At 33.0% G+C, this 14,989-nt stretch overlaps 1 protein-coding gene across 1 annotated transcript; it reads right to left on the bottom strand.

Annotated features, from left to right (window-relative positions):
- Positions 1-10,067: 10,067 nt before the first annotated feature.
- Positions 10,068-13,549, bottom strand: LOC149545593 (alcohol dehydrogenase-like). The gene is made up of 10 exons (XM_089790731.1): positions 13,460-13,549; positions 13,105-13,241; positions 12,966-13,012; positions 12,284-12,609; positions 12,115-12,197; positions 11,803-11,878; positions 11,418-11,479; positions 11,128-11,223; positions 10,649-10,810; positions 10,068-10,525 (listed from the first exon to the last, which is right to left on the bottom strand). Exons 1-10 carry the CDS (start codon positions 13,497-13,499, stop codon positions 10,409-10,411), a joined length of 1,146 nt encoding a protein of 381 aa, XP_089646857.1. The 5' UTR covers positions 13,500-13,549; the 3' UTR covers positions 10,068-10,408.
- Between the last annotated feature and the right edge of the window lie 1,440 nt (positions 13,550-14,989).

Here is a 14,989-nt window from a genome sequence, read left to right as displayed (position 1 = left end):
CTATTATGTGCTAGTAAACATATGAATACCTATTAGAACCTATAATAGACGTAATGACCTAGTAGGAGTCCCTAGATCCCCTTAACATATATATGGATAAAAATACCTAGAAATGTATCATGAGGTTGTTATGTGTCATTTGGTAATGTAAGAATCATTATTAACTAATAAGACCTATTATATCCTAATAATAAATATTAAGACTTATTAGAACCTATAAAAAATAGTATGACCTATTACAACTCCTCTGTCCCCTTAAGACACAAATGCATGGATAATGTACCTAAAAGCATATCATTTAACTGATCTTAATGTGTTCTTTGGTAATGTAAGACTCATTATTACCTAACAATAACTAGTTGTTAAAATGAACATCATGAATATCTAAGTGTGGTTCATTCGGTTAGTAGAGTGCCTATGTTATTGTTAGAATGTGGTATGGGTTATGATTGTAGTTAATATGGGGTTATGTTAGAAGGTGTATTTAATGTCAAAATTAATTTCACCATAAGAGATTATTGTTTCACCTCTAGATCTATCAGGTTATGTTAGAAACTGAACAATGTTCCCTAAAGGTTTGCTACATTTTTTACTAATGTTTTTCTACATTTTTACCTCATATTTTTCTATATTTTTTAACTAATTTTTTTGACATTTTTACCTAATGTTTTTCTATATTTTTACCTAATGTTTTTCTACACTTTTAACTAATGTTTTCCTATGTTTTTATCTCATGTTTAACTACATTTTTGCTAACAAATTAATTTAAATACCATTCTAAAACAATCTAAAATAATTTAAATAATTTAAACATATTAAAAAAAAAAAATTTAAATATTTCACTCACAAAATAGGTAAAAAACAACTCCTTTAAGTACAATTAACATTTATTAATCAAAAAATATGTTAAAAAAATTTTAAAAAGTAGAGAGGAAAAAGCCACTAACCAGTTACGGCCGAAACACTTGACCTGCTCTCCAGGAACCTAGGAACCACAACAGTTAAAATGATAGCAGCAAGAGGTTTATAGCAGTTTTATTACATCATAGGGTTTTGACCGGCACTGTTCCAGCCGAAACAATTTTGGCTGAAACAGTATGAGGCACGTAGGCGCACGAAACTGCCACATATGTTCAGTCAGAACTCTTCTGGCTGAAACTATTCCAGCCGAAAGGTTTTCGGCCGAAACACCTAATGATATCACAAAGGGTGACATAGGTTTGTGCTTCCACCCAGCATAATGGAAGCATATTTTGATAAATTCAAGGATAAAATGCATAATAGGTATAGGTTACCTTAGCAATTGGCTAAACCATATGCTCACTATATTTTTTTCTTGGTTGACTATGACAACACTCACACTCAGGTAGTCATTCCTAGCATGGGTGAAATCCTTGGGATATAAAGTCAACATTGATGATACAAGGGATGTCATAGAGGCTCTTTTGAATGATCTTGTTGGCCCTAAGGCAGCTTGTTTTGGCACCTATGAAGAAGCAAAGACCAGGATATCTCTAGAGATAGAGATTCTTTGAGTCTTGAAAAGAGGAAAGAAGAGGATGGAGACCCTAAAGAAGAAAATGATAGGTGGCCCTCTCATGCTAATTGAGGGTAAAGGTGAACGAGAAGAGGAAGCAGAAGAGGAGGAAGAGGAGAAAGAACCTCCTAAGAAGAAAGGAAAAGTGTTTACAAGGGTACCCAGGAAGGTAGCTGCCCCTGTATTCACAACTGTCAGGAAATTGAAGAGGAAGCTTAAGCATTAGGATAAAGATGATGCAGAAGAAAACCCTCATATCATCCAGTTAAAGATGCCTCCACTATCCTTTAAGAAAAAAGTTAAAAGATTAAGAGATGGAAGTGGCATGGCAGGTTTCAAATACATCAAATATTAAACTAGAGGGAAAGAAGAGAAACAACAAATTGAAGATGCTCAAGTGGAAAAAACGGCCAAATGGAAAAATGACCCAAATGAGTTGAAAGGCGAAGCTCCTAGTGTCCTACTAAAGGTAGTCACATAGAGATGGACTACTGTTGTTAAAATGGAAAGGGACATCAGAGAGAAAACTCTAAAAAGTATCATGCCTGACCTCTCAAATGGAGAAATCAAAGAGGCCATGACAAAGCATGAGAACAAGTAGACTCCTAGATTCAAAGTTTTTCAAATTTTATAAAATAATATTGAGGATTTTGTGTTACAGTCCACAATAAATTTGTGGATAACTATTTTTTAACAAGAGGTACAGACTGTAGAAGAGTCTGATACAGAGATGATGGTAGTAGTTGTGATTGCATCCCTACCCTCCAGTCTGAGCCAAGTCATTGCTACACCTAGTGTAGATCAATCAGAGAAGAAGGAGAAAAGTCTTCCATACACCCAAGTAGGAACTAAGTTTAAGACTCAATCTACCTCTGGGACAACTTTAACTGAGAAAAAACCCAAGGATGAAGACAAGGTTGAAAAAGAAAGAAAAGAAGCAACTTAGAGTCAATTGAGTGAAGAGGATAAGATCTCTGATGAGATAGACTTGGATACTGAGATTGCGATTCCAAATTGGGATCAATCAAATTTCACTACTGATCACATGGAGGTACTTAGTGATCTATGGAGGAAAAAGGCACAACAAAGGAAATTAAGAGCAAAAAGAGACAAAGGTAAATTTCTTAAAGACATCAAGGACATATTTTTGGATGTACTACAAATTGATGTGGATAATGAGGCCCTTGTTATTGAGCAATTAGTAGATATTGTACATAAATTCAATAAGGATATAGATGGGTAGGAAAAACTTTTGCGAAGGAAAGAAAGGAAGTTTGAGAATAAAGTTTTGGAAACTATAGCAAAGAAGATTTATGTTGATCAAGTGGAACTATCCACTCTGATTGGAACTCTTGAAGGAGTTGTAAAGAATAATGTTTCATTGTTCACAAATTTATGTGATAGATTAGTTTTCACAAAGAAAATAAAAGACAAAGTGACAAGAAATGATGAAGACTTGAAGAGAAGTACTAGTTAGTTAGCACCTGACCCAAGTACCAACTCAAATTATTTTGCAAAGGTCATATTTTTTATGGATTTGTAGGCTAAGTTATTGAGGTAGGAAGCCATAATAAGGGCAACCATTTCAAACATCTAGAGCATGACACTTCCTCATATGGATGTGATGCAAAAGTATTTAGCACATGCAAAGACATTAGTACATTGTAATGCCTACCCCTAGTTGACTTTTCTATTGTATTGTTGAATTCTTTTAGGCTAGTGTGATGGTTATGTCTTATGATTAATGGTACTTGATTACCAGATTGATTAAATGTTATTTCATATTTAGTTGATTTATGTGATGAGTTACTTGGTTATTTCATGTGTTCATGATTTTTTTGATGATGATATATGTATGTTTATTTAGTGATTTAAGTTATCCCATGATGATTAATAAGATGAATGATTTATATGCAGGTTCTATGGTTACCCCATTCTTGCATGTGTATGGTGTATGTCTCTATTTTACTTTATGTATGACATTTCTGATGTTGTTGAGTGCTAGTCGGGGTCTACCATACTATATTTACCATATGTATATTTCTACTATATGTATATGTGGATGTACCACTCCCTTCCATTGCATGTTTAGTTAGATTAAATGTGTATGTACATGCATGGATTTTATGCAATTTGTAGGTACCAGGTATCAACTTCCATGAATTGCCAGGATGAGCGTACCCTATCGCAGTATCTCAATGGTATAAGTGGGGAGATAATTCTTGAGTCCAAACCCTAACATAAGCTAATTATCCTAGAAAGTAGGACAAGTAGCTGAGTTGTTTACCCATCTGAATTTGTCAAGTGATGTGAAGTCGTGATTTTGACCCTGGAGTTTGATTATGTTGTTTGTCTTCAGTTGAAGTTAACGTATTTGATTTTATGGATCTGTTTTGATTTTAAGTTATAATTAAATTAAATTAAAAGAGATAATTTAACGATTTAATTTAATGGAAATTTTATAAAGAAAATTTAATATTTAATTATATTTAATTAATTGAGAAATTAATTAAATAAAAGAATTAAATTTTAAAAAATTATTGAAGTTCTAATTTTGGCATATTTATATTTATTTAATTTAATAATAATTTATTTAAGATTTTTATTTTAATAATAAACTCTAAATAATATTATTAGTTAAATTAATAAATATTATATTAAAAGCATCTCATGATTTAATAAGAAAGAGAAAGCATTACTTTAAGAAAGTTTATTTTAATTAAATTGCAAAAACTGGAGCATGAAATTAAAATATAATGAAGTAATTAAAAAAGTTGTTTTGCATGATTGCACAACTGAAGTCCTAAATTGGGGAAAGCTCTTTATTAGGAAATCAAAACTCATTTCTCCATAGACAGGTTTGGAGGAGCTGATTTTTGAAAAGAGGGTTTTCGAAAGAGAAGGAAAAATATGTGTGTTTTGTGCATTCATTATTTAGCATCAGATCTAGGTAGGATCTTGTGAGTTTTGCATAGTAGTTCTTACATTGAAAATATTTGTCTTCTCCATGTCTGTTGTATTTTTGTTTTCAGAATTCCTTTAGGTTGAAACTCTTATGTGTGATTTTATCATTCTTCGCTTGAGAAACCTCTATATGAATTGAGAATATGAAACCCTTGTTGTCATTCTATTGGGTTTCATTTCTAAATTGTCTATAAAAAAATGAAATTTAGTTTTGAAACCCTTGTTCTATTTAGTAGATTTGGGATGAGGTTTGGAAAAGAAATCAAGATTTAAGTTGTAAATTTGATTGGTTATTTTCCTATTAGATCTGTAATAAAAATTTATTATATATATATATATATATATGGTAATAAACATTACCGTAATTAAAATTCTTACTCACATGTTACTTTTGAAAATAAAATATGAAATTGTGTATGATTTTGTACAGGGGGACTGTGATTGGTTTTGTGAAAAAAAAAATTGTATTGTTTTGGGGAGGTGAGCCACCAACCCCACTTCCCTCCTCCCTTTCTATTCTTACCGACGGCTTTGGTCTCTCTTTTTTTAAATCATAATAATATTTTTTTGGTGGGCAAGAGCCACCACCCCCCACCCCCCTTCTTTCTTCTTCCCCAGCTGCCCGTGGCTATCGTAGTAGTAGCTGCCAAGGCAGCCAAGCCGCTAGTTGGCTTTCCCATTTATGGGAACATGCAATATGAATCACATTTTGATTTTTGTGTTTTATTTTATTTTATTGTTATGTAAATTATTTTATATTATTAATAGTTATAGTTATTAACTATTAATATTATTATTAATAGGTTTATCATTATTATTATGTTATTTAATTTAATAATTATTATTAATAATAAATAATATTATATATATTTTATTTCATTATTAATCAAATAATTATAAGTATTAATAATTTAATAATAGTTAATAGAATTTTAATAATAATATTTAATTATAGAATTGTTATAAAAAAAATTATTTTAAATTGAATTAATAGAGCTTTTTTTTGGAATTATATTAGAGAATATATTTCCTATAGGAATTTGTTAAGTATTTGAGGTTCTTTTAGTCTTGAAGACCCTAGCGAATCCAAGACTTGAATAAGTGAGAATGTGAACCCTGATTGTAATGGAGAAACTCTATAAATTGTAATACTTGGAAATGAGAACTAAAACCCTATTTGTATATTGAACTCTTATGTTTGAAAAAACAAATTTTAACTATGAAAACTGAAACCTTACTTGTATATCGAATCTTGTGTTTGAAAACAAACTAGAACCCTAAACTCCTATAGTGAAAATTGAACTTATGTGTTTTCAAAAAAAACTAATGAATTATGAAAGTTACTTTTGTATGTACATTATGTGACGTGTGGGTTATAGTTGTTGGGTTTGGGTTGACTTAGTGTTTGACCAATCAGGATGTTTACCAGAGGCTTGGGGGTTTCGTTCTGTGATGATGTTATGGCTTATTTTGATTACGATCTTTTATACCCGACTATGGTGATGTGTCATGTCTATTTTATGATGAGTTTGATCAGATGTTTTGTTGTGCTTTCCAGTTTCTTGTGTAGAACTGAGGTGAATGGTGTGACTTTTCTCGTATAAACTTTGAGTCTTCGATCAGTTATCTTTGGATTGCTTCCCAATTGCTTGTTTAGGGCTGAGGTGATTATTGTGATTTGTTTTTGGTTATGTCATGGGTTGGTATATGTGTACTTGATTTTGGGTCAATCCTATTAGGATGATTATATTGGTGAAATCTGTGATTTTGATTAGTGATATTTTAGTACTTTCTAGTTGCTTATTTAAGAACTAATGTGTGATTTATGATTGTATGAGACCACCTACTTTTGCTAAGCTTAGGGTACGTTATTTGTATGTCATGTTGGGAAGTGGCTTGCAATAGAGGTCAGAGCCCTAAGTGGTTACCTAGGTAACCCATTGTAAGTTGTTTTAATAAGTGATAACATTTCATTAAATAGGTTTAAAATGAATTAATAAGATATCAGTGCCACATAAAGTCACTAGAGGGTCAGAGTCCATAAAGGTTGCCAGGGTAAACTTAGAGTTGACTTGTTAGTATGCCTTGTCTATTTGAAAGGATATTGATGCCACATAGAGACACTAGGGGTTGAAGTCCATAGAAGCTACCAGGGTAACCTTAGAGTCAGCTCATGCGATGACACTTGCCCACTTACATAGTAGATTTCCTACATGTCTTGTTGCCTCTAGAATTAGTTGATACTTGTGTCTTGGTACCCTTTAAGATAGTTTTTTTTTAGGTGATTCCTTGAACCTAGATGTTGGTTATGATTTGTGTTTTGTTATCTGTATGGGACTTGAATTTATCTCCTCGGCATGGTGGGAGTGGGTTAGTTAGGTTCTACAAGGTCGGGTGGTAGTGCATTTTCTTATACCATTGAGATCCAACCATTGGATATTTTTGTTGGATGTTCTTGTGCAAATGATCATTTCTTTCTGATCTTATATTTTTGTTAGATGGTTATATCCTCTTATATTGTACTTGATTTGTCATAGGTCATATGAGATGATGTATTTTATATATGTTGTATATTCTTTGAGCTTATCATACCCTGTGACTTGTATAGTGGATGATTAAGCATTTATGATTATTGTCGGGTGGCATCTTATATAATTGTATATTGTTTAAATGGATTTGCACTTGTGATTATTCTTTGATGTGGTTATGTTGAGTATTGAATTTAGTATTAATTAAACTTAAATGTGATTCAACGTCACAGAACCTTAAGAAATGTAATATGTTTTATGGTATGTGTTTATGTGTATGTTATTGCTTCCTCTATATTATATCTATTGTTGTTAAGTTATTATCTTTCAAAAAAAAAAAAATTTGACAAACTTAGTGAACTTTAGGTTAATTTATTTTGGGTTCTTTGGGGGGATATTACATACATGACACCAACTTCTCACTTGCAGATCTCATGATGGAGCTATTAGCTGAAATCCAGATTGAACTGCACATTTTGAAGGTACTACAGGAGAATTGGTATAAACTATGTCTTTAATTTTGAAATTGTATAATGATTACCTTTCATATTTTGGTATTACTTTGTAAGTATATGTTTTTGGCATTTGTAACAAAAAAAGGGGGGAACTATAGTATGTACATAATCAAGGGGGAAATATGTATATAAGGAGATGTATAAAGGAATATGTATATGATCAGATGTTCAAAAAAAAATTGAAAAATCCAAATTCGGATACAATTGTAACCGAGCTACAACATTTCAGTTCAAATCGAGTTACAAACCAAGCACATGCAAAGGGGGAGTGTAACAGAGAAAAGATTGATTAAAAAAAAATTTATTACTGATAGAACTACTCAAGATAAGTGTTTTTGTCATTAATGCCAAAGGGGGAGATTGTTGACCCTATGTAAGGCATATTGTCAATTAGTGACAAACCACATAAGCTATCCAAGAGGGTCAGTTAATACTACACTGAAATTTCCATCAAGGAATAGATTTTAGTGTAGCCCAAGTAGATGAAGGTATGTTGTGCTAACCAAGCTTGCAATATAAATCGAGCTATTCAATATTATCAATGCGAAATAGACTTCATGTGTGAATCGAGTTCACAAAGCTAACCAATAAATTGAGCTAGCTATATCGCCCAAGTTCCACGATATTACCCAAGATTTCAATACTAACCGAGCAACAATGTTACCTGAGCTCACTACATTGCCCGACTATCAGTAGAAGATCAAAAGCACTGTATTGCCTGGGCATCAGTATATGGGCTGACCTAAAGGCATAAATTGATTATTATGAAGATATCCATTGTGGGAGCCGACTTGGTATAGAGTTATTGTTTAAAGGATATATAGTTAAGACAAAAGTCATCTGTCTAATGTGTGTGAGATGTGTAATAATGGAAGAATAGAAGATACATGATTATTTTGGTGTCAAGAAGCGAATATGAAGCAGAATATGTAATTAGGCTACAAGGCAGTATAAAAAGCAAAGTAGAGACTCATCCATCACAGTCATCACAATCAGGTGATCATATTATTCAAAGGATATTATTCAACAAATCAAGTTGCATTGTAGATATCATCTTGTTGAGTCATCCTAACAAGTGCATTAGTCAAATCCTTTAACTAGGTGGACCTAACAATCTTATGCTAAATCTCTTAATTGGGCAAATACTTAATTGTATTGTAAAATCCTTTTGCAAGGTGGACCTAGCAATCCTTCATACTCCTAATAGAGTAGATCACCAAAAGTGATCAATTGTAAGCCCTAAAGGGCCAACTTCATTACTGCAACAATAAAGCTTATGGGTGTCATCCCCACCACAATTTTACCTTCTAGTTAAAGGGTTTTGGGGTTACCATATCTTGTGTCAAAAGTGCTTTGGTGTTAATTTCTTTATTCCTTTATGTTCATGCATGGAAATAGATTAGACAATCTAAAGAAGTAAAGGCAAACTAATCTAACATATCTTGTGTCAAAAGTGTTATGGTTGTGATATTGCTATCAGGATTTAACTGTGTGATTTTGAGTCAAACTCATTGACCCATTGCTACTCGTGAAACATGGGTCAATGAGTTTGACTCAAAATCACATAGTTAAATTTTGATAGCAATATCAAGATTGGAAATTATCTCCTACTTATCAAGTGTTACGGTGTTAATTTCTTGATTCGTTTATGTTCATTCATGGAAATAGATTAGACAATCTGAAGAAGTAAAGGTGGAGTAATCTAAGTGTGAAAAAATTATTGGTTCTCAAGGATCTTGAACACCCACAACCTAATCAAATATGATTATGTATTTTGATAATCAAAATGTTAAGATGTCTAAAAATTTGGCATTCTTTGCTCAAACAAAAGCATACTGAAATACATAAGAGTGTCATTAACACTTTGAATGGTTACATGTTGTGATGATTAATTCACTATGTTGCATATCTTTCCATCAAAGCTTTGATTCTCATTAAGATGAGGTCCCTCATTTGCAAGAACATTTACTCTTTGAAGAAAAAAAGAATGTCATCAAGAAGAAAAATGAAATTGTTTAATGTTAAAATAATTATATGCCAACAAATCATTGAACAAAACATATTGATGTGTCACCACTTTATTTTGCAAACATGTCATTAACCAAAAATAAAGTAAACTAATAAGCAGCCTATTGAGTAGACAAGTTTTTTTTACATTTTGTAGCCATATCATATGCAGAAAAATGATGCTTGCACAAAACATATTGATATGTGTCACCACATTTTTTAAGCAAACATGTCATTAATAAAAAAGTAAAGTAAAATAGTTTAATAAGCAGCCTATTAAATAGACAAGTTTGTTTTACACTAGTAGACTTGTTATAGATGGTTTCATCATCTGATTGTTTAGCATGACCTAATAAGTATTGAACTCCAACCTTCATTCATCACATCATCTTTATATCTATACATAGAAAAGAGATGTATGCATGTGTTTTTTATTTGAATGATTCACAAATCCATTACTAAAATATAAAAAATAAGTCTCCGAACTTAACAAGCTCATAGCTGATAACAAAAAAATAACTAAACCATAAAGAGACATATTTAATTAAGCTAAAGATTTTTAAATAAATATAAAGTAAGAGTGACGATGTAAATCAACTGATCATTTGCAATCCATCACAGAAATTCCAAAAATCTACTTAAAAACTGAACTGCTGAATGCTGAAAGGCTTTTCACCAAAACCTTCCACTTTCCTCACCATCTAATCCTCCATATTATGCATCGCAGGCGCCCGTAAAGTAACTGATTTCTAGTGGGTTTTATTTACAATCCTCCAACACAGAAATTCCCTAAAACACTACCTAAAAAGTGTACTGTTGAAAGGTTTTTCACCAAAACCTTCCATTTTCCTCGCCATCTAATCTTCCATATTGATTATGCATCGCAGGCCCTCTCCTTCCATCATGTTGTCAAATGCCTTGTTAATGTCAGAAAGTGGGAGTTGGTGAGTTATGAACTTTTCCAGTACAATCTCCTGCACAACAACATGGGCTAATTTAGCAGTAGTAAATTAAAAATTGAGATGCCTGAACGGGTATCTGGCCCTAATGATGTACAAATTTGCAGATGAAAAAGAAATCATGATATTTGTTTTTACCTTGTTCATATACTTATCCACCAGACCTGGTAGATCTGTCCTGGGCTTATAGTTCCCAAAGAATGTTCCTTTTAGTGTTTTTTCATTCAGAAAATTGATAGGACTGGTAGCAAAAACTGCATCTGAATGAGGCACTCCTACTAAAACTGCTACGCCCCACCCCTTCAAATCAACACAAAGATGAACTCAAGTTAGTTGCAGACTTCAATAGCATATTGATACCCTTTCATTACCAAAATGAGAAGCATATAGATCAAAGAGTGTTATGGATCACAGCATGCGATTCGAAACATTGACGTTAAATAAACAAACAATCAAATATACAGAAAAAGATTGGATTCAAATTGAGCACTTTTCTACAGAAAGGGTCGGACCACAGCGTGCATACTAAATAAACACACAATCAAATATACAGAAAAAGAACTGCTTCAAAATGAGAAGCACTTTTCTACAGAAAGGGTTGGGGTTGGGGCATATACATCATGACACGCTTCGAATGCCTGAATCATCGCATTAATATTCCCTGTGCACTCGATACTGTAATCTACTCCTCCATCAGTCATGTCTGCAATTACCTGTAAAACAGAAAAGGGTGAGATCTCTTGGAAAGAAACAGAATTAGACCATTTGATACCATACAAATGGAGAAATTGTATTCTTAAAATAAGTAAATTTGCGAAAATAAGAAAAAGGCATTCGGCCATTAAACCCCATACTAAAAGATTAAGTAAATGCTAAAGATCACAGTGTAAAGTGGGGTTCAACAAACCTGTTGAACAGGTTTTTTATGATCTTTTGGGTTTATAAATTCCGTTACTCCAAACTCTTTTGCTGAAGAAAAGAAGCAAAGCAGAAATTAGCGGTAAAGAACAACACCAAAACCCCTAAACCCTAAAACACCAGAACTTCAAAACCCTAAAGCCCTTGAAAGACTTTCAGACTTTCCATTGAAGAGGGGTTATTAATTATCCTGATTTGCCAAAGATTACTTTCAAAAACCAAAAACATCAGGTGGGTGGCATGTGTAACAACCTTTTGCCGTGGAAAAACTGGTTGCCAGTACCAGTTGATTATAGAAACACTGGCATTGTTTTATTCTTTAACAAATTGCAAACATATTATTGTGTAAAGCTGCATCAAGTGGTCTTCCATACCTTTCTCGTATTTTCCAGGGTTATAATCGATGCCTATAATTCTGGAAGCTCCAGCAATTCTCGCTCCTTCAGCGGCCTGAAAAACGGCCCAAAATTTGAGTTTCAAGCTTCACAAACCTTGGTAATCAATATCAAAACTAGGGAGAAATTGATTATAAAGATTTCTAGCCCGAGCTTTTTCAAGTCACTCTTACTGAGATGGACCATAGAATAGGATCGATGGCTATGATAAAAATCTGCAGACAGTTTTTTCCAAGTTGTGTTTTGGATCATAGCAATTAATTACACGAGAGAAATGATTGTTATTCTTACCGCAAGTCCAACTCCTCCGAGACCGAATACAGCAACAGTGGAACCCTTTTTTGGTTTGGCCACATTTAATGTAGCGCCCATACCTGAATTTGAACAAAACTGTAACTACATCTGATAAAGATTGAAAAATACTCGACAGTTCTGACGATTCATTTAGTATTAAAGGTACCTGTAGATACACCGCAACTTAGAATGCACACTTTGTTGAGAGGAGCTAGAGGGTTTATTTTGGCAACAGAGCCAACATGCGCCACAGTGTACTGACTGAATGAGGATGTGCCCAGGAAGTGATAAATCGGTTCTCCTCCGATAGAGAATCTTGATTTGCCGTCATTAAGCATAACTCCTCTGTCCGTGTTAATCCTTAACAAATCACACATATTACTCTCTTCTGATTTGCAGTGCCTGCATTCTCCACACTCTCCTGTAAATACAGGGAGTACATGATCGCCCGCCTTCAGATCGGTTACTCCTTCTCCCACACTTTCCACCACTCTGCCATTGTCAATTGGTAAATTTGAGTAAGCGGTAGTTTTTAAATGGACCTAACCGATCCAGATTCATCCCACTGGTACTACTCAATTTGGGTTAGAATTTAGGAGAAAATTGGGTTTTCAGTAAGAATGATTTTGAAGTATCAAATTTATGATATAATTTACATTGATCAGACCGCAGTTCACAAAATCTCGAATTGGGTATTGGAAATGTGGGCAAAGTAGGCTCCATTAGCTCTGTTTACCAATTTTGTCCAATTTTATGAGTATACATGATTGATCAGACCTCAAATCTCACAATTTCAAAAAATAAAATGCTATTTTAGGGAAATGAGATACTGAGGCAAGGAAATTTACCCGGCTGCTTCATGTCCGAAGATGCGCGGGAAAATAGGCGTTTGGCCCTGCAATACAAGAGAAACTGCGCTGAGATTTCGATTAAAATTAAATTTCAGTATATCGACATTAATAGTATTAGGCATGTAGGAGAATCAACCTTTGCTTGCCAGAAAATAAGATCTGTGCGACACAAGGAAGTATAAGCGATTTTGATTCTGACTTCCAAAGCTTGTGGAGGCGCCACTTGAATTTGTTCAATCTTCAGGGGCTCCCCTGCCTTCCATGCCACAGCGGCTGCTCACAAACCCAAATTGCAAAAATGCTTTACTTAAAGAACACAAATCTTTAAAAAAAACTTCAAAACCCGCATTCCAGGTTCTCTATGTTCTCATAAATGGAAAAGTTCAGAAGAAAGAAAGGTAGAACAAATCAATGTTTACAAGGATCTCTGTGTTTAATCTGTTGTAGAGAAATGGAAAAACTCACGAAAAAACAAGGGCATACTTTGTTACCTTTACAAGTGAGGATCTGGCCTGGAAGAGAAATCGACATTTTCGCTGTTAAATTTCCTTCGATTTCCGATTCACAAATGAAATGTTGATGAAACTGGGAGAAGCAGAGTTTTCTTAAAAAGACGCTGGTTTGCAAATGGGTTTCCAGGTGAAGTCAAAGAAAGGGAAAAAGAATTTACCACGACGACAAGTCCGCCCGTATGCATACCCTACACATAAACCAGCATCTAGAGAAGAAGTTTCGTCCCGGTATTTGAAACTGTGTTTCTGTTGGATAGTGCCTCGCGCGGCTTAAATTTTACTTTCGGCCCTGCCTGGCAAGCAATGTTATTTTTGACGGCTACAAGAGTACAGTACCCAAAAATATATATACACATGAGAATAGTTATCAAAAATATTAAACATTTTTAAAACTATATATTACGATAAAATGACTAATACGGTCCTATGGCCGTCAAATTGAAGAATCGGGATCCACAATTGGGTCGTACCATGTAAATTTGAAACGCTGGCACCCTGAAAATGATTGATCGATATTTAAGGCGGCTAAAGTAGATATTTTTCCTAGCTTCACGGGAAGAAGGCCTTGAGATATTTAAGGCGGCTAAAGTAGCCGTTCAATTTGAGAGACATAAAATATATTTAAATAAAATACACTGTTTAATTTTAGATTTGGGTTTTTTTGTCGGTAATATTTTAGATTTGGTTTTTTAATTGGTGTCTTAAAATTGTTTTTATTGATGTTTGTTATTACTTATAGAGAGAGTTTGAGCATAGTAGAATTCTTTTCTTCTAGTCAAACTTTTAAAATTGTTTTTATTGATGTTTGTTATTACTTATAGAGAGAGTTTGAGCATAGTAGAATTCTTTTCTTCTAGTCAAACTTTTAATTATGACAATTTCAAGAACATTGAATAAATATTAATAGTAACGATAGCAGGTTTAGTTCAAGAAATCTAAAATGATCTTAAATGTCAATGTCAGTCAATCTGAAAAACATACTTACAAAAATATAAATGTATCGAAATTATTATTATAAATTAATAAATGTAATATAAATATTTTGTAAAAATTTTAAAATTAATTTCATATAACATAATTTAATTTTTTTTAATTTGATTTCAGTAAAAACACATTAATATACATCAATGTTAGTGTTTCTTTGTTAAAAAACATACTATTAAAAACTTAACAATTTGTTTCAAACTTATTCATCAAATTAAAAAATACTAAAGAAATAAATAGGAAAAGCATTATCAAAATGTAAAAAAATCAAACGAGTAGATATTTTCAACCACTATTTGTTATTGTGATGGCAATGGTATTTTGTGTGGTAACAAATCTCTTATGGAATTTTCAATGATTATAGTTCTTTTGGAACCTTGGCTATTGTGAAAACAAATCCCAAAAGCAATATTGCTTTTATATACCATTCAAGTTATTAAAAATTATCCATATTTTTCTTTGTAGGGTACAAATTGCTAGGGCAAGTTGGCATCCACACCTTGTATCATTGAGAATCAAGATGTT

This window comes from Cupressus sempervirens, chromosome 7 (assembly GCF_028749045.1).
Source record: "Cupressus sempervirens isolate cs-2001-9-10 chromosome 7, ASM2874904v1, whole genome shotgun sequence".
Taxonomy (NCBI): domain Eukaryota; kingdom Viridiplantae; phylum Streptophyta; class Pinopsida; order Cupressales; family Cupressaceae; genus Cupressus; species Cupressus sempervirens.
The sequence above is the reverse complement of the archived record's forward strand: the minus strand, read 5'-3'. Positions and strand labels throughout refer to the sequence as shown.

Excerpts from the sequence above, each read along its gene's own strand:
- LOC149545593 (XM_089790731.1), bottom strand. The coding sequence starts at position 13,499 with ATGTCGATTTCTCTTCCAGGCCAGATCCTCACTTGTAAAG. Across the intron at positions 10,811-11,127 it reads CATTCGAAGCGTGTCATGAT|GGGTGGGGCGTAGCAGTTTT; the intron begins GTATATGCCCCA and ends GTTGATTTGAAG. Across the intron at positions 10,526-10,648 it reads TGGATAAGTATATGAACAAG|GAGATTGTACTGGAAAAGTT; the intron begins GTAAAAACAAAT and ends GTTGTTGTGCAG.